Genomic DNA, 21,464 nt, shown 5'->3' on the forward strand with positions numbered 1-21,464 from the left:
TCAATGCTCTCATCCTTCATACTTTCTTCTCCTTCTTTTTCTAAAATACCTGTTTTTCATTCTTCACTTCTACTACCAAGTGTTTCAATTGCTATTGTGATTTTTACTTTGGTAAGCAGTAGATAAAATATATTTTTTTTTCTTTCCAAGATTACACCCTTCCTGAAGGAAGATAGAGGTAAATGCCTACCCGAAACTTTATTTGGAATTGAACGCCTTGAGTACATCATTTGTCACATACTGGAGGCAAATGTCAGATGCTCTCAGAATTTTTTTTGACTGAAGCCATTTGATGAAATACATGTGAATTTGCCATGTTTCTCCACTCCACATGTTTTCCTTCAGAAAGTACAGTCTTTTCCTGAACAATTTCATAGAACTTTATTTTCACCACTTTGGAAACATCTTTCCTTCAAAACACCCTCCATTTCCAAATTTTCCATATCCACTAATGAAAAGCCCTTTCCCTCATATTCTTCCTCCTTTCATGTAAGCCACCCCCATTAACAAATGCATAAGCATAAAAAACCCTTGCAACATGCCACAGAGCATACTGGAACCTAGGTTCTGCCACAAGAAGAGTGGGAATAATTTAAAAATTGAAAAATTATTATTTCCAAAGCCTGCCATGAGTCCTGCCGTTTTACACCAGAAGGCAAGGACCTTTGCTGATTTTAACAATCTTCCATTAGAGTCACAGAGGAATGTAACTGCTCTCCTTCTTCAAGTCCCAAAGCCAAGGAAATGTTATTTCTTATTGCATTGGAAAGGGGTAAATATCCATAAAACATTTGGGATTATTATTTTTTCTCCCGGGGGCTGTGGGGATTAGGTGGCATGATGGAAAAAGTTCCTTACACCACAGCACTTCAATGAAAACTGAACTGATGAGAAAATGTCACACTTGTCTGTTGAAAAATATGATTTAGTCAAACTCGTGGTGCAAATATCTCATTTCTTTGACTAAAATTCATTTTAAAAGGGACCAGCACTCTGATAACACATAAATGTTCTGTTTCTGAAGAGAATAGTTCAAATTCTTGCTTTGAAATTACTTCCTTTCAAAAATTTGTTTCATATTATGCAAAAGGAAATTAGTAAGCAAATGTTTCTCAATGTTACCGAACCGAATTTTGATCTATAACTTTTTTTTCAGAAGTTTCATTCATTAAACTAGCTTTTGTTCAGATTCGGCATAATAATAAATCTTGCAGATGTGGGGTTTCTGTGATCATAAATAGTGGTTTCCAGGCAACTTCACAGGAAAAAAAAAAAAAGCTGGTTTCCCCACCGGGTCCACTGAAAGGAAGTCTTTTCCTAAAGACGAACAATTTTTAAATTGACCAACCCTAGAGGCAGTCAAAAGACAAAATGTGGATTGTTTTTAGCAATGAGAAGGATAATTTTTTTCAATGGGAAGCAGATGTAATCCTACTGTACTGGTAGCTCTCTGTATAAATCATAAGGAAACAGCCAGCATCTGCATTTGCCTTGTTCATGCCACAGGGGATCATCATCATTACTGTGAAGATAACTGAAAAAAAGCAAAAGCTTTCTGCTGAGATTCTAAGAGAATTCATGCAATATGGAAATTTACTGGGTGAAGAAATAGAACCATGTATTTTCATTCCCTGCAATCACTTTAACAATGAACATCTTTTGGGGCTTTTTGCTTCTTTCTTTCCCCTCCCTCTCTTTTAAGCCATAATCGTAGAGGAGAACAATATCTCATCAGGGATGGATCTATGCCGGTCAGGAGACAAAGTTTATATGAAATCTGGGGAGCCTTGGAGGTCTTTGAAGCACTCTTCGTGAGGGATGCTCCTGGCTGTCTCACAGGGTTCAGGTGCTTTGGCAGAGCTCGGGTTCACCTGCGCACCAAGGATTCTCTGTCCACTGGATCTGTGGGGAAAATGACTATGCCAGGCAGGAGCACCTAGTTGTGCACCTGCAGTAGGAGTCCACCTCTGGACAGGGTGCAGGGAGCCTCTTGCTCCCCAGTGCTGTTAGAGCCTTCCTTTGCCTAAAGCACATCTCTGCTGCTGTTAATGTCAGGGGATTTGACACACTGCATGAATCCCTCCCTGGTGTGGCAGGTCCTTTCCCCTGCCCACCTTTCTGGGATCAGCTACATACGTCTGTCTCTGGAGGAGGCTTTCTTCTTCTGCAAGCTCTGTCTCCCTATCAGTGAGCTATCCCATCCTGTTTGCTACAAACAAGTGCTTTCAGTCTCCGCTTTCACGAGCATCCTCTTCATAAGGTGTCCTATCCTCTGGTGCCTGTGCTGCAAGGCAAGGTCAGGTAATGCAGAAGGTGGTCACCCAAAGGAGCCTGCGTTAGGCTCCAGGGTCTTCTGGCCTTTCTGAGGAGGTGGTCTGAAGTTATCAGGAGTCTCTTGGGGTTTCATCAGCACATATGCCTCAAAGTGGAGCGCAGAGCTGGAGAGCTCTCTCTGTGACTGAAGGGAGCAGGTCTCTTGGGGAAAGGAGGGAGATCGCTGGAGCTGTATGACAGGTCTGCATGTCCAGGATTGCCACAGCCCTGGCAGCCTCCCTGCTGGAGGTCGAAAACAAACAACTGTGCCGTGACTCATCTGCATGATGGTCCTGCCCCATGGGGAAGGACCCCAAGACCTTGGCAGGGCGTGGGCACATGCTTTGCACTGGGTTCAGGTGGTCCCAGTACTAGGACTGCATCTTATTTTGTCCAGACTGCGAGGGAAATGCACAGATTCCAATGCCGAGCAATTACTTTTTTCTGTTCCTAGTTTAGGAGGACCTATTGCTCTAGAACTGCACCGGTATTCCATATTTCATGTTCTTGATGTAGTTGTTCTATGGAAATAAGCAACCTGGGTGAAAATAAGCAACCAGGTTGCCTCACGAACCTGTAGGTAATTTGGCTGAAAATACAGGAGTGTGAATAACAATGGGAGACTTTCAGTCCCACAGACACCAACTGTCGTACCTCAGGAACCAAACTCGGCCACCAGCACCTCTATTGCTGTCTACTGGGCTGTGAATGACGGGGATGCCATCGACTGCTTCCAGGTCTACTGTATGGAGGAGCCGCAAGCCAGCAAAGATGCGGGGGGTGCGTAAGGTCTTGCCTTCATGATGGCAGGAGTCCTTTCTGCTCTGGTCTGGGGTCAGTAGAGGGGAGGCCAAGCTGCAGGGGAGGGCCCAGGATGCAGAGACAGGAGGGCCTGTGAAGATATCATGCGTGGGACTAAGGATGGGTAACAGTGGAGGACAGCGTGAGGTAGATGCCATTCCTTCTCCTCCCCTTCATCCCCCAAAATGCAAGATAAACATCATGGTCTGTAAAGTGCAGGGCAGTTGTTTGCAGAGAAGCAGCAATATCCCTGTTGAGGTGCCCTTTCATCAAGTGGCCTGACCTTCAGAGAGGATCTGTCCGTGCTGCCCTGTGGGTACTCATGGGGACTGCAGATAGAGCTCCCAGAGGGATGGGTTTCATTAGGTTTTTAGGGCCCTGCATGTACTTCAGAATGTGTCCTAATAAAAAAAATTACAGGAAAAGATAATCAGTATTTCCACATGTAGACAAAGATTTTTTTCAAAATGACGTTAAAATATTTCAAATATTAAATATGAAATTGAGAAAAGAGGATTGAAATGCTTATTCATTTAAAAGCTCAGACTGATCATAAAGTCACTTTAAGCAACTGGGCTCTGCACAAATCCAGTGTGCATGTGTGTTTGTGGGTGCGTGTGTGTATGCGTGTGCATGCTAAAGGATGCTAAGGGCTTTTTATAATAGCTGATTCACAGCTAAGAGCTATAAAGTCCATTACGAGAAATTGTTATGTTATAGAGCAGTGAAACCAGGGTTGATAACTGCTGATTCTATGTCCCAAATTTGCAGTCTAGTCCTCAGTAGGACTGAGGGCCATAATCTTGCCTTGCCATCAATGGGGTTTGAGTGCACTCAACTCAAGGGCACATCAGAAAATTTCTGTCAAAACTGAGTCATAGAGAAATATGGAGATCTTGGCTAGCAACGCTTTCTGGATTTTTTTAATAGACTGTTTTTTACACGTTAGTTGAGAGACACAGTCGTAGGCCCTACCAGTGCAACACGCAAGTATGATGTCCCATGCATGTGTGTGTTCCTCCTAGCTTTGGTGGAAGAGTACAGAGTGACGGTGAAGGAGAGCCACTGCATTTTGGAGGACCTGGAGCCAGATTGCTGCTACAGTGTGTGGATCATGGCTGTGAATGGCACAGGCTGTAGCTTACCCAGTGAAAAAGCCATTTTTAAAACGGGTATGTACATATTATGGCATTTGATTATTATTTTTGCATTTGGTTATTATAAGCTTGAGGTCCTTAGACTAATTCTAGTTCATAGTGTTACTGAAACAGAAGAAACTGCTTCATTTAGCCCATCTGGCAGATAGCAGGCAACTCATGGTTGTTTCCCTTTTTGCTGAGAGACAGCAGCATAATCGCTCCTGGGAGGAAACTTAAAGGCATTCAGATCTGAAGATGTTCCCAGTCTTGGGCCTTGTGACTGGGGCATTGGGGCAGCACGTTATGAATTTCTCTTCTGAGTGTGCTGCAGTGCTCCAGGGAAGCTCTGGGAAAGCCACCCGGCTGCTCCCTGCTGCTGCTGCTCCTCCTGTGGAAAATGGAGGTGACAGCTGTGGTTTTTGCCTCTCTGCCATCCTCCCAAATACATCTATGTTGCATTGATTTAAATTACTAGCTTTTCAAGGGAAGGCCTGCTTTACCAAGGTTACATGCTGCGTCTAGCTCAGTGGGACACAAATTTCAGGTGCAGCTGAGAGGCTCTGCTGCTGTTTAAGTGGCGTAAATTAAGATGAGTAATTAGTTGAGTATTGTTTATGAGCTTTATTTGACTGATTAATTTTTCTGAGCTTTAATTTCTTTAATAATTTGTATTGACGAAACTATTGCTTCTTGAATTACGAGCAAGGTGAAGCATCTTGTGTCTGAGGCCCTCTTGCCAGACAATTTTTTTAGTGCTACAGGATGAAAACAATCATTCCGTTCTTGCAGTCACAAAATACCAATGATGGTATTTAACAATTTTGTAATGAAATAACTCTGTAAAACACTGAGTGTATAGTTGAAACCACTTGGCAGCAACCACAGCTTCAAGCCTTTTGCTTAATCCAGTAGACTTCAAATTTGTTGATAATTCTCCTTAATATTCAATTTGCTATTCATATTTTTAGCAGAGATTATTTTCCAGAGAGTTCAAAATAGAAATTAAAATTTTATGGCCTCAACAATGTAATTGTGAGCATGGTACAGAATTCCTGTGAAATGGTTAAATAATAATGAGTTATTACTAGCTAATAAATCATAATTTAAAAAGGTGTTCTCGCCTCTCTGAAGCCATTATTTTTAAGAACTGTCTTTGACTTTTGGCATCAGGCTCACCATTCTTTTTCCCAAAACTGAAGCCTTCTATAGAGAAGTTAATTTCCTCAAGTCTTTGATGCTTTCTTTTGGCCTGTTTCTTTAAGAAAACAAATAAACTAGATCAAATAAGGGCTCATTAAACACCTTACCTCAGGCTGAGGTGAACTCCCTCTGGAGTGCACTGAGCCCCAGATGGACTTGCGGGGACACTGCCGAGCACTGACTGATGCAAAATTGCTGCACCCCCTTAACACCAAAGGCGGAAAGATGAGCACCGGTAATGGAAACCAGTTCTTTGGTGTGAGCTCAGCTACTTTGATATAAAGCTAGAATACTTTGATTCTTCAAGTAGCCCAATGAACTCAGAAGCAAGAATTTAGAGTTTATTTTTAGTAATTCAGATTAAAAGTTGGCACATACAAGAAAATAATTTGCTGGTATATGCAGTTACGGGAACGTACACGTTAATAGTGGATCAAAGCTGTGCCTCTTCCAGGTGTTGGGAACTCCCACAAGGTTTCTCTGTTGGGATTGCACTCGTGGAGGTGGCAGTGGGCCTGGGGAGTTGTGGGGAACACAGGCACGTGGTGCTGCAGCATCCCTCAAGCACCTCCTATCTCCTGCTTCTCCACCTCCCAAACTCACAGCTTGTCCTCCCCTCCCCTGGGGAACATGCTGCTTCCAAGCTGTATTTTCTGTAAGGGGATGATGCTGAAGGCAGCAAGTATCCCTCTACCACGCCCCCAATCCATCTCAAACTGATCTCCAGGTGAAGGCTCTTTGCAATCCTAAAGACATAGGAGTGAATGCACCTTCTTCTGTTGTTCAAAACCTATGTGATTCTCACCCTGTATCTGAGGGAGAGAGTAAGAGCTTACCCTTTTTGGCTCTTTGCCTCTTACAAGATCACTTAAATGAGTGCTGGAATATTACGAGGAGATCAGATTCTAACTGCAGTTAATTTGTTAAAAAAATCTCCAAAGCACAATAACAACTTTTTCTGGTACGCTCACTCCATCTACTCTTTAGACAGATAGTTTCAAATAAAAAAAAAAAGCTTGATGTCTTGTGACATACTGTTTGCACATACATAAATGTGGGTATGTGTGTCAGTTGCTGAATGCAGGTATTAGGGGATTTAGCTATTAATTTTCCATTCTTTAGGAACAGGTGCATTTAAAAACACACAATAATCAAATATGTCAGAAGAGAATTAAGGGATTATTGCTAAGGAGGTACACAGATATATTACCAGATGAGGATCTATCCCACAGATTCATTGTTCTACTGCATACCTAGATTAGCTGTTCCTGTAGTAAAACATCAAGTGCATCTTAACCTGAACTGCTAACCTCATGATTTTCACTAAAGGAGGAAATTGATATGTACTTGTGGGTGTTTTTCTTTCCTTTTCTACTAATAACAAACTGTTTTTTCTTACAAAGTGGAATGCATGTGGAGTGCTTGTTGCAGTTTTATAAGATTATCTTGTCATAAAATTGTCTAATTTCATCTTAGGCCTCCTATGGAACCCGATCCCTTTAAAAGAAAAATAACTTTATATGACCTTTTTTAATTAATAACCTTTCTTTTAAGGATTGGTATTAAGACTGTTTATACGAGTTTCAACAAAAGGTTGTACAGTTCGTTTATGTTGCTATTCCCTGGAAAGGCAAAGAGCAGGTGAATACAACTAATCCATTTTCAGCCTACGATGTCGGATGTGCAATTTCACACAATAGCTTTTGATTACTTGGGTTCAGTGCACTATTTTACATTCTGTTTTATGTCTTGCAGTTGGGCCTGTAGTTCTTAAACTGAGGCTCTAAAAAAGAGAAATTACAGGACCAAATTTTAGCATTGCAAAAATAAACAGGACATACTTAAACAGAAAGTCAGCATCTCCCTGTCAGTTCTGCAGTGGCACATTTGTTTCTGATGCAGTTCATGCAGGGACTGCTGAGGGCAGGATTGAGGTGATGCAGGGAGAGCTGTAGGCAGTACTGCCTTGGTGCTCTGCTCCTCGAAGATTGGCAGAAATGAGGAAAATGTGCTGGAGGAAGGGCATAAAAATCTGCATGGGCGTTCTAAGGATGTGCAGAAATGCATGAATATTCACAGTGACTTTCCCAGTGTGGGGTTTTTTCCCCATAATGTAGCCCTCTGCCATTGAAACACAAACAAGCAAAAGAACACTGCTGGATGGGCAAAACCAACTCTCCTGTGGGTTTTTGGGGAAATGACTCTTCCTTTCCCTCGCGAGCATCCCCCTCGAGCCGCTGGCACCCTCCTCGCAGTACTGCTAACGTGTCCCTGTGTCCCCAGCGCCCGCCACACCCACCATCAAGGCCGAGGACTGCACGGTGTGTTGGGACATGGCCACTGTCCGCTGGTGTGCCGGCTCGGCGTCGGCGGAGTCCTTCACCCTGGAGTACTGCCGACAGCACTCGCCGGAAGGAGAGGGTCTCAGGTCAGTGCCACAGTCACAAGCGCCGCTCGATCGGATTAGGCAGCCGCTAATGAGTGTCCCCCAGACCGCAGGTCATTACGCAAGAGATTATTCTGCCTTCAACCACACAAGGAAGAAATCTGCTTCTGCGTGCTGAGGAACTTACAGGATGGACTCTAATCTGTGAGATTAGGCTGAGACATAAAAATACTTCCTTTTCATTCTGCTTAACCAGGCAATCCCTTTCATTTGGGGCCAAACCCCTGGAGTCTGCACTGTCTGCAGTCAACCAGAAGTTGCAGGGCTGTGCTGGCTGGGGAAGCAATCGCTGCCCCGCAGCAGCCATGGCCCCGGGCAGGGCAGGGGAGGGCAGCTGAGCTCCATGGAAAGGATTGGGATGGAGGATCCTGGCCCAGTTTGCTGTCTGCTTTGTGGTGAACAAGACAGGAGCTGGCTTGGAGCATAGCAAGGGTGATACGGGTGTCCCAGTAATACTGGTGACCCATCTGCGCTGTCTGGGTGTGTGGGCAGATGCTTCCCAAAGCACAGCTGAGCTCAGCACTGCCCGGCTGTGCAGGCATGCCACAGGGGTCAAAGAGCAGCCCAAAGAGCAGCTTTGACATTGGGGATGGTGTCTGCTTATGCCAGACCCTCTCTGGTTTCCCCTACGCTAAGTCTGTGCTGTGTAGAGGAGTGGGCGAGGAGGGACGCAGGCACCACTGAGCTGTGAAACCATGCACTATGTTGAAATGCAGAGAAAATTATGTGGTGCTCTGTATGTCCTTAGGGCTAGGGTTTTTTTGATTGTTTGTTTTTTAAAAACAATGACAACAATATTCTAGCAAAATACAGTTGCAAAGGTCTGAGAAGCTTTGGGAGGTGGGGGGGTGACTTGCCATACGGGACCCTGTGGAAGAGTCGCAGCCCAGCTGAGTTTGTTGTCTTCACCTCCTGGGGAGCCTGATTAGGGTCTGCACCCGGGGTCTAGTTCACATGGACTTCATGGAGATGTGGCAGAGAGGGAAGAGCTCCACCCCCTGCAGTCAAAATTAGTTAAGTGGACTAAAGGGTTCACAGGTTTCTAGCAGACAAGAAAAACAGTGAAATTGTGCACGCCTTACTCCTTACAAAAGTAGGCTAAAAATTGAAATAAAAAACTTCTGCAGGGTTGGGAGACCTTTTTTTCACGCAGTACCAGCGTGCTGCATTAATGTAATCAAGAAAAGGTCTTGCCCAGCCCTCCCGTCTTTCAGAGGGCAGCCATGATCTGCTTTGTTTCATACATATTTCATGAGGCCATCAGGTCTCTGTCAACCTGCCAAAGTCACTGTTGGTCAGGGATAATGTAGCTGCTCCCAAAACCTGTGCTGTGTGTTTGCCCTCGAGTTTCTTTGCTGTTAGCTGGATTTGCCTCTTTTTCTCAAAAATGAACCAGAAAGTGTGCCGGTTTCTGTAATCCGTGAGCGAGGTGTCGCTAACACCAAGCAGTTTGCTTGTGTGGTGATAACTATGGCAAAAAGCTGCCAGAACTGACCCATTCCCTTTCTCAAGTGACCTCATGCGAAATCTAACACGTTTATAATTATACTGCGTCACATTTGGCTTTTTGGCCTCCATGTGGGCAGAAGCTGGCCTTTTACTGTGACAAGTGTGAAAGATGCCCACAGGACAAAATCATGAATTTTCTCAGAATTGCTCTAGTTTAAATTTCTGTATTTATAGAAGGGCTCTGACCTCTTTTTACAGTGTCAAAGACCATCTTTTACCACTTATTTTCCCTCAAAGCAATGCCTCTCTTTCGTCTTCCAGAAGCAACCCCGTGAGATTAACCTGGAAAGCTTCTGTAAGGGCACAAGATGTTTCAGTGATGGAGAATTTTTTTTTAAGATTTCTATTTAATTTTTTGCATAAAGCCAAGGAAAAAAGAGCCCACTGGTAGATGGAGCATACTGCCTGTATTGCTCTTGTCCAAGGCCCCCAAGGTGCAAGTTAGGCCTAGAAATCAATTCCTTATGTAGCTGACATAGTGAGAAGCTGCCTTCTGGAAATAATACCTGTAGAGTTCCTGTGTCAAGTGCCTACATCAGGTGGAATAAAACTTTGTCTTTATGCACACCTAGCATTTGGGCCTGGAAATGCTGTAGTTTCTTCTGGTTGCTTTCCTTGAAAGCTTGGAGTTTGTCTTTCACAGGTTTCCTGAGCAACACTCAACTTGGGGACCAGCCAAATGTGGGGCCCTTTGACAGCCAGCCTGTGCCTATCATGCTTGCGGCGGCCCTGTAGCTGAGCGATTTCCCAGTCCCTGGATGGGAGTTCAAACACATTTCTCAGCAACCCTGGAAAGTTCATACAGCTGCTGCTGGGGGCACAGCGTGAAAGCAGAGGTCGGGGAAGGACATCCAAGGGAAGTCCTGGAGAAAGGGGCATGGTCCCATCCCACAAGGCTGCTTTCACAGATGTCATTCTGGGAGCTCACCCAAGGCAAGGAACACTGCCAAGGGAGCCGGCAGGGAGAAATGCCCCCATCAAATAGCCGGAAGCGAGTGTGGAGCCCCTAGTCGGGGCCGGCCCCGTGTAGCCTTCAGCATGTCACGATCACAGGATGGTTGAGGTTGGAATGGACCTTTGGAGGCCATCTGTTCCAATACCCCTGCTCAAGCAGGGCCACCTAGAGCCAGTTGCCCAGGTGGCTTTTGAATATCTCCAAGGAGGTCCTTGGAGCAGTCCTGGAGCAGTCCCAGCTCCGCAGGGAGAGAATTTGAAGCACATCTGGAAATAAATCCTCAGTAAAAGTTTCCTTCTAAATACTGTAAAAAAAAAAAAACAAAAAAAACCTCTGTGTTTTCCTCTCTGGGTTCTGTCTGCTTGCCAGCTTGCCACCTGAGGGACGTGTTTTCATATAAAACCATCTTAAATCTTCTGCAACAATGAGTCCCTGGCCTGCTGCTGTGGTTTTAAAGGTCCTTCCTGGGTTGATTCTTTTTCCGGAATCTTTATGAGGCTTTGAAATGTTTCTTTCCATTTCCAGAGCTCTGCTATTTTCTCACCGTTCAGCCTCTTTGTGTTGAGAAGTCAATGGAGCTGTGGGTGGAAGATGGAAAACTGTGAGAAATGTAGTCCAGGAATTAAGTGTGTGGGCTGTTCAGATGGAAACCATGTATCACACCATGAGAAATCTGTAAGACTCAGGGAGGCAGAAATTAGTACAATATGTGGTGAGTTCGTAAAAGTGGAAGTGACTGAGTGTCATCCTCTCCGCCAATGCGAGACCGGCACTGCTAGCAACCAAAATTTTCTGTCTACTTATAGAGCAGGTCTAATGCTGGAAAAAGGAGAGCAAGCCTCCCTCCTGTTGCGTTGCCCACGTGACTGTCCTGCCAGCTCAGGAAACAAGGTGTGGAAAATAGGGAATCTTCCTCCCTTCTGGCGGCGCTGGGCTTGCCGTCTCGGATAGCAGTGAAGACCATTGCAGGTGGTGCTTTGGTGATCTAACCCCAGAATAGCCAGAGCTGGGACAGAGGAGAGGAAAGGAAGCATGCAGCACAGCTGGGAGCAAACTCAGAGCTATTTGTTCTTTATTTTTAGCTTCAAGAGCTTTTTTCCGCTCATGATGCAACCCTTCTGTATGCTTCTACATGTATCTTGAGAAGCTTGCATACTTTCAGCTCTAATTCCACATTGGTGGTACCAGCACAGGTCTGGAGGTGCTGTTTCAGTGGGATCTTGGGGGTGGACATGACAATTACAGCACAGAGGGCGTTCTGAATCACTGTGAGGCATATAATTTGCTGGGTTTATGCAATATTAAAAAATATCCTCTAGACGTTGTTTCCTTGAAATAAATGAGGATGCTGATTAGAGAAACATGCATCAAAACACAGTGTCAGATTTCCCTAAAACCAGGGAAATCACAAATTTAACAGACAACTGCTACTATAATATTCCTTGGCAATTTAAAGGTGAAGAAACATGTAACTCCTTTCTGTTCTGCTTTGAATAGCACGTACCTGAAATTTGGAGACTGAATTTTGAGACTTAAAGATTCCTCTTATGAAGAGAGAGGTTAAGAGGAGATACTTAAAATATTTAACTTCAAATGTTTCTTGAATTGCTATGCACTGAATTTTGTATCATGATACCAAGACATCGTGGGGACAGTGCAAATATGATAACATTTAGGCTAAAGGCCAGGATGCCTCATGCTTTGATAATAACATTATTACATTTCCAATCATCTATGAAGTGGGCAGGTGTATTTAAAGTAGAAAATAGCTGACATTAGAAATGTTGTAGGTGGATTTCTCTTTCTTTCATGACCAAAATTACACAGTTCAACACTTAAAAGTGAGCTTGAGGAAGATCTAGCTGCAATGCTTGTTACAAGAACTCGGAAGTGAAGCAGGCTTCCCCCAACACAGTCAGGATGCGTTTTCCCTTCCCTTCTCCTACACATGACCTGTATGCTGTAAGCTAAGCATTAATCATACCTTCTCCTCATCCTTGTCTTTTTTATCACTAATTGCAGGGTCAACCTGAAGCATGACAAACTACAGTGATTGCTGGGGAGGCCTCAGTATTTACTTTACCCCTTCCACTCTATCCTCTAGACAGAAGGAGAGGGGATAGCAAGACCTATTTCTTTGTGTGCAGCCTCTTGTGAGCTTGGACCTGGCTCAGAGTGTTGCAAATGAAATACCTTCTTGTTGGCATATTCTGTTTTATTGGTTGGCAGCAGGAGGACTGTTTTTTAAGCCTTAATCATAGCTAAAATTGATGGGCTCTTATTCTTAGGCAGCTTAAAGCTGGCTAAAATATATTACCAAGCAGAGAATGCTATTCTAAAATCTGATCACTGTTTTACTGACCAGATCTGCTTAAAGTCCAGACTTCTCTGTCTCACTATTACAACTGAAAAGAGGCATGCTATTGCTGTCAGATTTAAACATGCAACCAAATCCTGATTTGGAGAATTTCGGATTTGAAAGAGACCCAAGTCTGAACTTCGATGGCTAACCTTATTTTGCAATTGGCTAGACCGAAAATCTTCTCTGAATACCCAGGCTCTGGGATCCAGACTTCAGAATATGAATACCCCAGGTCTATTCGTACTCATTAGACCAGAATGTGCCTGTCTACTTGGATTTAGAAACGATTTTGTGTTTTATTAACTAATGATCAGTTAAATAGCACATAGTGAAAAAGAAGATCTCCTAATTTCTTTGGAAAGATGCTGACTTACGTGGCATTTTCCAGAAGACAGAAGAGGGAGTCGTATCAAGGGCATCACTGTGCTTAAGACATGTTGATCTACATGTTGCCACAAACAGCTTCCGACAAATAGCTTAGCATATCCTGCCTTCATCTCACTTGTGACTATTTGATCAAGACTTCTTTCTGGTGGTCTGTGCTTCAGATTCACGTCAAAGAGGTCAGGATGGTGCTTTTAAGGAACAGATTGGGTGAGACTTGTCTGGAAAGCATGGACAAATTTCTTCAAAGCTTAGGTGCCCACTTCTTTTCCCATGCCTCTGCTTCCATCCCAGTTTTCCTTTCTCTCACTTCTTTTGTATTTGCCTCCTTGCTCAGTTCCCATCTTGTATTTTTCTTCAACTCATCTTTCCTTTTTCTCTTGTCCCCTATGCTCAGACAAGCCTTTTTCCTCTTTCAAGTCTAAAGATCTCAGGTTCTCGTCAGGCAACTCATCACGTTGCACCTCTTCCCTGAACCTTTCAGTAAGAACCGACCAGCCTGCCAAACTCTCAGTGCCTTGCTGAAGTGCTGTCGTGGTCAGGGCTTTGGTTAGTCACGGGGGTGAAGCAAACCATGCAATTGCTACCATGTTTGGGCAACCCACTTCTGTTTACTGCTTCAGTTCCAGCGTTAATGTAACATGTTCCCCAAAGGCAGCATGGCCCCGCACTGATCATGCAAGAGCCCCAAACTCTCTGAAATGCTTTCAAATTGAAAAAACAGAACACAGGAGCACCCAATGCTTTTTCTCAATGCTTTCAATCACTTTTAATGACAGCTGTCAGTACAAAATACCTGTTACAGACTAATAAGGATGATGCACCAGTCTTTCCCCAGGATGCCATCGGCCTAGACACAGAGCTCTATGTAGTGTTAGCAGGAATTTGGTGTGTGTAGGGCTGTGGGATGTCACCTTTATATGATAAATGCAGCAGAGGCAGGCATGTGAAAAATCCTGATGGATGAGCACTGGTTATTCCTCAGATTGTACTGCTCTCTGGTGGGACATATGCAGAAAAACAGTCACTACAAATGAATAGCAACGATCTGATCTGATTGCTGATTTGCCTGCCTTACCTCCTCTGGGGTCACAGTAATTGGTGCTGGAAAAGGTAATTTGTTTAATCTAGCTTCCCACAGAGACAGTACCTGCAGGAGGGAGACCATCCTGGGCTCCACTCTCAAACCTGAGGTGGAAGGGAAAGTGCCTTGCACGCTCTCCAAACGCACGTCTCCTGTTCGTGAATTTAAATACTTGCCTTGAAGATTCCTATAAGCATTTCTGGGAGGAAATTATCTACTTTATACAGATAAACAGCCTTTACCTGCAGGTGTACAATGCAGTGGGTATATACAGTCTGGCTTTGCCATTATCATACAAGGCAAAAATGAGGAAAATCAGGATCCAGTGTATGAGAACTTGTTAAGCCCATCTTTCATACTCCTGACAATATAGAAAATAAAATTGACATCTTTCTAGCCATCCAAAGTACTTTCACTGGCACTTCAAAGCACCTGCGAAGCAGATTGAGTGGGTGCTGACTCTCGCTTTCCAGCAGTGTGTCAAGACATCAGCAGTTGAGGATGTGAGGGCTGGAGCTTTTGAGGCACCACAAAGGGGAGACTTAGTCAAAGCAGGGCACTGTGCAAAGGCAGTTCCCCTGCTGCTGCCTCTTGCAAAACCAGCCTGTTAGAGTGCACAGCACTGTGGGGGAGACAGAGCCAAGACTTTGTTGATGAACAATTTGTGAGCAAGGAGTTCATCATAAGAAGTGCATGGTTTCTGTGTGGTCTCAGATAAGGGTATCCATTCTTTTGGATCTGGAGCATGTGGCCAGACAGTACAAACACAAGTGTATTCACTGTCATGCAACTGAATTAATTAAAAGGGTTTTTTTTCTTCAAAAGCTTGTTCATTTTGTAAAGCAGACTTTTCACAGGAGGCAAATGAGAATTTCATTCTGTGCTGCTTGCATTTTGTGCGATGACTTACACTGCAAAATGAACATAAAGTGAGCATTACACCAAATGACTGCACTGAGTGAGAAGGTGGTACAGGAACAAAGGCCTGAAAATTTGTCAGACAAAGTAAGGAGGATCTCTCAAGTAAAATGCCGAAGCTCCTTATAACCCAGTTGTTTGTGAAAACAGTGTTCACCTTTCCGGTTTGGAGTTTCTCTGTGGTGCCTGTTGTTTCAGTAGTCAACAATACTGTTTGGTGGCTTAGCTGTTTGCATAAATTAGTCTTGCCTGGTTTGGATATCTGCATACTTTTTCATGTATCGAAATCTTCAAAATTTGCAGATCTTTTGCTGGTATAAAGAGACCTGAACTGAAAGTATCCCTGGAGCCCAATGTGAACTATTTCTTCTACTTGAGGGCTGTCAACCCATTTGGGACAAGTGAACAAAGTGAAGCAGCTCTCATCTCAACTAAAGGTAGATCACCATTTTCTGATGTCAAAACAATGGGATGGAGGGGCAAAGCAGCCAAAGATGGCATTTTCCTCCGGAAATCATACCTGAACTTTCTGATACGGGAGTGAGCAAGTTATTGAGATACAAGGGACTGTATTTTATCTGCTTAAAATTAGCACAATCAGGGACTACTTCACTTGAAGTTTGTATATTTATGTAAATGTAAAACTGATGTGACCTCAGAAGCAAAAACGTTGAATTCTGTCAGAGATATGAAATTATTAAATATTCTCAGAGATCTCGGTTTGCTTGAGTTTGGCAGAGCGCATTCTGGTAAAAGATGCCATGACCTTAAAAAAAACCCTCACAATTAATACTTTATGGACTTCGGGTTTCAGGGATGAGGAAGTATGCAGAGCAGTTTTAAGATGTAATGGATGACTTAAACTTTAATGTTTCCAGATAAGTAGTGTTAAATCATGAATGGTTCTTCCAAACCAGCCTCAAAATTCAAATTTGCTATTTTGAAAAAGCAATTGATTGAAAATTATTCAACCTTCTTAAATACTGAAGACTTCTTTATCACCTAGCTACATTTCTGAATGTTACTGCCATCCCGGTTGGGCACAGCTTGGAAGACTCCTTGCATTCACACCCAATTTTCTGTCACTCCTACCGGCCATCAGACACAACTCTGCCCAGCGAAGAGGGCAGTAATTGTTGCTTAACATTTTATGATTCATCTCATGTTAACATTGCCAGCCTCTCAGAACTGGTGTTTCTTTGTCATGAATTGTACCAGGAACTCGATTTCGCCTGCTCAGCGACACAGCCCATCCCGCTTTGCAAATCTCCTCCAATGCAATGGTGATCCGCCTTCCTGAGAAAACCAAATTCACTGGGTGAGTAGCAGCATGACAAGCACCACCACCCTGCGGGGTTCAGGATGGGTTCCTGTTGTGGTTTAACCCCAGCCAGCAACTCAGCACCATGCAGCTGCTTCCCCCTCCCCCCTCCCAGTGGGGTGAGGAGGAGGAAAGGAAAAAAAGTAAAACTTGTGGGTTGAGATAAGAACAGTTTAATAACTAAAGTAAAATATAATACTAACAATAGTAATAATGAAATATAATAATAATAATAGCAATGAAAAGGAATATAACAAAAAAAGGAGGGGGGGAGGGGAAACCAGTGGTGCACAATGCAATTGCTCACCACCCACTGACCGAGGCCAGAGCCACGATCCGCGCCTCCCGGCCAACTCCCCCCCAGTTTATATACTGGGCATGACGTTCTATGGTATGGAATACCGCTTTGGCTAGTTCAGGTCAGCTGCCCCGGCTATGCTCCCTCCCAGCTTCTTGCACACCTGCTTGCTGGCAGAGCATGGGAAACTGAAAAGTCCTCAGCTTAAGATAAGCGCTACTTAGCAACAACTAAAACATCAGAGTGTTATCAACATCATTCTCATACTAAATCCAAAACACAGCACTGTACCAGCTACTAAGAAGAGACTTAACTCTGCCCCAGCCAAAACCAGGAGAGTTCCTCACTCTTATTTTTGCCTGTAGGTAGCTTTCACATGGTCCTAACTAATTTTGTAGAACTGCTGAATCGTCTCAGTCATGCAGCCCCTGGACTTTGTGTGATCTACCCCCCTTTCAAGCACTGCAATATCTCAATAAAGCCAGGAGGAGCACTGATGTAGGTGCTGGGAAGAGCTTAGTGTCACACTGAGGAACCGCCAGAAAGTCAAAGGCAGTGGTACCTGCTGGGACTGCTGGGTTTGCCTCAGTCCATGGTCACTGCTTAATCCTTCAGAGCACTTCAGTCTCAAAGCAATTTGTTGCTGCCCCAAGAAGGCCAGATTTGTGGGCTTATTTTTTAATATATTATGACTAGAAGTAATCCATCTTCCACACTTTGTTCCTCTACTGAGGGCTTTATTTGTAACGTTTTCCAAAGCGTCTGTGGCTTTGGAGAACTAGGAAGTGCTCCTGTGATATGTTTAGAACAGTTGTACCAGGCTAGCTCCATCCATTGCAAACTTTTTTTTTTTTGACATACTGATATCAGTCCCATCACAAGCACAGGCCCACCTGTATAAGTTGTGCCATACTGATATGGCTTCCTAAAAGGCAATGAGGTATTACTGATTTAAGCACTTTTTTTACTGTTACAGCTGAATGCATACAAGATGTTTGTCACTGTGTCTACTTCAAACAGCCATACTTTCTAGTTTGAACAAACCTTCTAAATTTGAGGTCCATTTTTTGCCTCCGAAGTCACCTTTTCCACCTTTTGCTAGCTTCATATAATTTGGGGTAAAGTTGCATGTTTTCACTCCTTAAGGTGAGTCCATCTCCATGCAAAGATGAAATGACTCTCAGTGACAACATTCAAATCTTTGATAAAACCCTGCAATTAGAAGAACAGAGTGCAATCAGTAGTTTTCGATGCTGCTGCCTGACATGACTGTAAGAAATATCACAATATGGTTGATCTACCACCACACTGACTTTACTGTATGCCTCTTCCACAAACAGGTTTCCTTCAGTCCTGGGTGAACTGCTGCCTGCTCGGGGACATCATTACTGGGAAATCGTTGTCTCTGCCTGCAGAAGTTACAGGATTGGCATTTGCTACGAGGCAATATCACGGAGCAGCGTCCTGGGGCTGACTGATACCTCCTGGTGCATGCGCTGCTGTCCTACACAAACCAGGTAAAGCTGAGTCAGTCTAGTTGCTTGGGAAGTTACTTGTCCTTCATGTAAATAAAGCTGGCCAACTTCAAGAATCACAAGAACAGAACGGATCCATCTGCTTTCTTTCTGCAAATTTGAGTAATAAGAAAAGGACAACTACAAAGGAGCTTTAGACCTCCTCTTAATTAAAAAAATCTTATAAAGCACCTTAAAAAATAAAAGTAATCTCAGACCAGTTTACCACCTTTCACCCAGCCAGTGAATAAAACTTAAAAAAACTAATTTGCCACTGCTTTGTCATTCCAGGCTCATATCCTGAACTGCTTCGTAAAATCCCAGCAAGTGTATTTATTTCCATAAATGCAGTCTTTTTAGAATCTATTTCCATCTGCAGGAAATGTCAAGCCTCCATAGGGAATGCCTTCTCCTACCTTGTCCTTCACAGTGATAGGTACCCACCTGCCACTGTGGCAGGACTGCAGGGTGCTGGGGTAGTCTTCAGCAGGCCAGTGACTGGCTGCTTGGAGGTTTGTGAGGCATAACCCTGTTAATGGTGTAAAGGTGCTCTTGATATAAACAAGTGTGCCTTTTTTAGTGTGAAATCATATAGATGCATGAACATAACTAGCTAAATGAAACATCTGAGATGCAAAGAGTTTTGTCAAAGCAGAGCTCGTGCTTAAATCCCCACAAAGACATGTAGTAAGAAAGATACAGATAAATATAATTACAGCAAGTCTGCTTTTATCCTGAGAGTCCAAAGATGCCAAGTGAAAGGGCTCATCAGCATGCCAGGCAGGACTTTGGAGTGATGCCACATTCGCCTTGCTTATGTACTGAGCAAAATGCTGTTGCCACGTGATATGCTGCTGTATGCAGCCACCTCTTAATAGGTGGGAATTAAGCCATAGGTTGTTTCTGGTAAATCGCCATGAGGAGGCTCACTATATTCTGGTTTCCATTTTCCCGCAGCTTTCTTTACAGATTTCTTCACACTGGTGTGATGAGCGAAGTCCATGTGACAGAACACCCGGCCAGGATTGGCATCCTGTTGGATTACAGTGGCGGCAGACTGTTGTTCTTCAATGCAGAGAGAGGACTGATGCTGTTTGCCATCAGGCACAAATTCACTGATGCTGCTCACCCAGCCTTTGCCCTGGAGAAGGCTGGAGCGCTTACTCTGTGCACGGGCATGGAGCTGCCGGAGTTCGTGAAGCACAGCTAATCCCCTGCTTCATACTGTCAGGAAAACTGACAATTACAGTGTCAGGGGACAGGGAGGGGAAGGGGGATGTCAGGGAGGGATGTCTAGTCTTCACCGATGAATGCCACGCACACAGCTCTCCCCCACATCAACAGTAACTGTAGTTAGTGCTCAGCCATGTAATCACCCTGAGCCTGGAGAGAAAATCGACTCCTTCAGATAGAGTGTGCACCTAATGATATACATAGAAGTACTTTTGAGGGGAAAAAAGTTTTGTTAGATATGAACTTTAAGAGGGGGGGGAATGCACTTTCCCTGTGAAAATAGCGACAGTGCTAGCTGTCTTTTTAAAGTTGATGATGAGCCTGTGTATAAAATAAATGTATCTCTCACTGCAATACATGAAAGCCATCATTTCATCATTTGCCCGGACAATCGGAGCCTGAATCCAAGATGATATGTTTGAAAAATGTGCAAAAATTTCAACAACTGAGCCATTCTGCAGGTTAACGTATCTTGTGTTATTGTTTGCCAACTCTTTTCTTTAAATACACAAATTAAGAAAACTTGGAAACTTAGAGATCTGCACATTTCCAAAATGAGTGAGTCCCAGACTAGTCTTCATATCAGTCATGTAAAGTTTGAGTATGCACCACCTATCTACCCTGCTCACAGCAGACTAACAGACAGCTACCTGACTGTGTCAGTAAATATCTGTGCCTGTAAATAGCTACTCATGAAACACATGAATGAGGAAACTTGATAGTAGTGGTAAAAGTCTTCCCTATGTTTCTCATCCTCAATTTGTTGGCTAGGTGGTTTCAATGGTGAAGGGAAGGTTGCCACCTGGGACCTGAGGGAAGAGTCAAATTGCCAGCGACCTTCTTGTGGATCACCCCTTTTCCATCACTTCTTACCTTTGCACATACCGATTTGATGCTCCCAATTTCAGGCTTGTGGACATTTTCCTGCATCTGCCCTGCTCCCTCCTGTTCTCTACACTAGCACCAGCATCACACCAGTGAGGCACAGTGTTTCAGGGCCATCAAAACAGGCAGGCTAAAAGTGGCTGGTGCCAGCAGAGGAATAGGATGCTTGCTGATTTTCCCCCTTGGCTTTTTCAAACCGTTTTTCCAAGCACTTCACACATCGGTGGTATGGCTGTCTTCTTGCCTGTCCCAAGGGCTGAACATACGAGTGCCAGTGGTGCTGAACTCCAGTGAATGCTGGGGGGAAATTAATCTTAAGGCAGGTGGACAATGCTTTTCATGCTGTGCCTGCTCTGGAGATTTCTGCCGCAGGGGACTACACTGCCAGACTCATTTCTGAGCTCAGCTGAAGAGCTGTACTCCCCGAAGTAAAGCAGATTTCAGGAGTCTAACGGAGAGGGTTTGCTTCTGAAGAGAGGACTTAAATGAGTTACAGGGAGGCTCTGCTTTTTATGCTCAGAGGAGGTGCCTGCTGCTGCTGTTTTATTTATGATTTAACACCACCAAGGCATGTGCTTGCTGCTTTAGCCTGCTGTATGCTTGGTGTCCCAGAGGAGCCACACTCCACACTGTCATAGCAAGCTCCAGTGGGGTGGTTGAGGCAAGATAAACAAGATACTGTGACCGTTTATTTTAAGCCAGAGCTCTTTTTGGCATTTCAATTAAAGAGTGCCAGTTCTGAGTCCCTGCTGGGGAGAGAGGGGAATGAAAAAGCAAGGTAGTGTCCTGTTGGCTCAAGTGAGTGTTTTGTAGAGGTGTGGAGGATTGTGAGAAAAATGTCCAGGTTTAACTGGGAAAGAAAGACAGAAAGGGTATTGAGGGTAGCGTTATCATGAAGGCTGAGGAGGAGGAGGCAGAAGGCAGGCTGGAAACTCACACAGAGCAGATGGTGATAAACTAAGAGGCAGGTCAGTGGTGTTGGCAGGGTGCATTCCTGAGGCTCCCACAGCCAGTGAGCTCACTGCAGGTTTGGCTATCTCCAGAGCTTAATGTGATGCTTTGAAGTAAACCTGAAAAATCACAGCACTTGGGCGATTTTACC

General features: G+C 44.1%; 1 protein-coding gene across 1 annotated transcript in view; it reads left to right on the forward strand.

The window, feature by feature from the left end:
• The window catches only part of LOC127027441 (cardiomyopathy-associated protein 5-like), a 47,531-nt gene extending 28,046 nt beyond the window's left edge, over nucleotides 1-19,485 (forward strand). Inside the window, exons 8-14 of the mRNA XM_050913171.1 lie at nucleotides 2,944-3,093; nucleotides 4,140-4,286; nucleotides 7,737-7,881; nucleotides 15,415-15,548; nucleotides 16,330-16,429; nucleotides 18,071-18,247; nucleotides 19,202-19,485. Coding sequence (XP_050769128.1) covers nucleotides 2,944-3,093; nucleotides 4,140-4,286; nucleotides 7,737-7,881; nucleotides 15,415-15,548; nucleotides 16,330-16,429; nucleotides 18,071-18,247; nucleotides 19,202-19,454 — 1,106 coding nt within the window. The 3' untranslated portion in view covers nucleotides 19,455-19,485. The remainder of the gene's footprint in view (nucleotides 1-2,943; nucleotides 3,094-4,139; nucleotides 4,287-7,736; nucleotides 7,882-15,414; nucleotides 15,549-16,329; nucleotides 16,430-18,070; nucleotides 18,248-19,201) is intronic.
• Nucleotides 19,486-21,464: the final 1,979 nt, after the last annotated feature.

The sequence above is a fragment of the Gymnogyps californianus genome, chromosome Z (assembly GCF_018139145.2).
Source record: "Gymnogyps californianus isolate 813 chromosome Z, ASM1813914v2, whole genome shotgun sequence".
Lineage (NCBI taxonomy): Eukaryota > Metazoa > Chordata > Aves > Accipitriformes > Cathartidae > Gymnogyps > Gymnogyps californianus.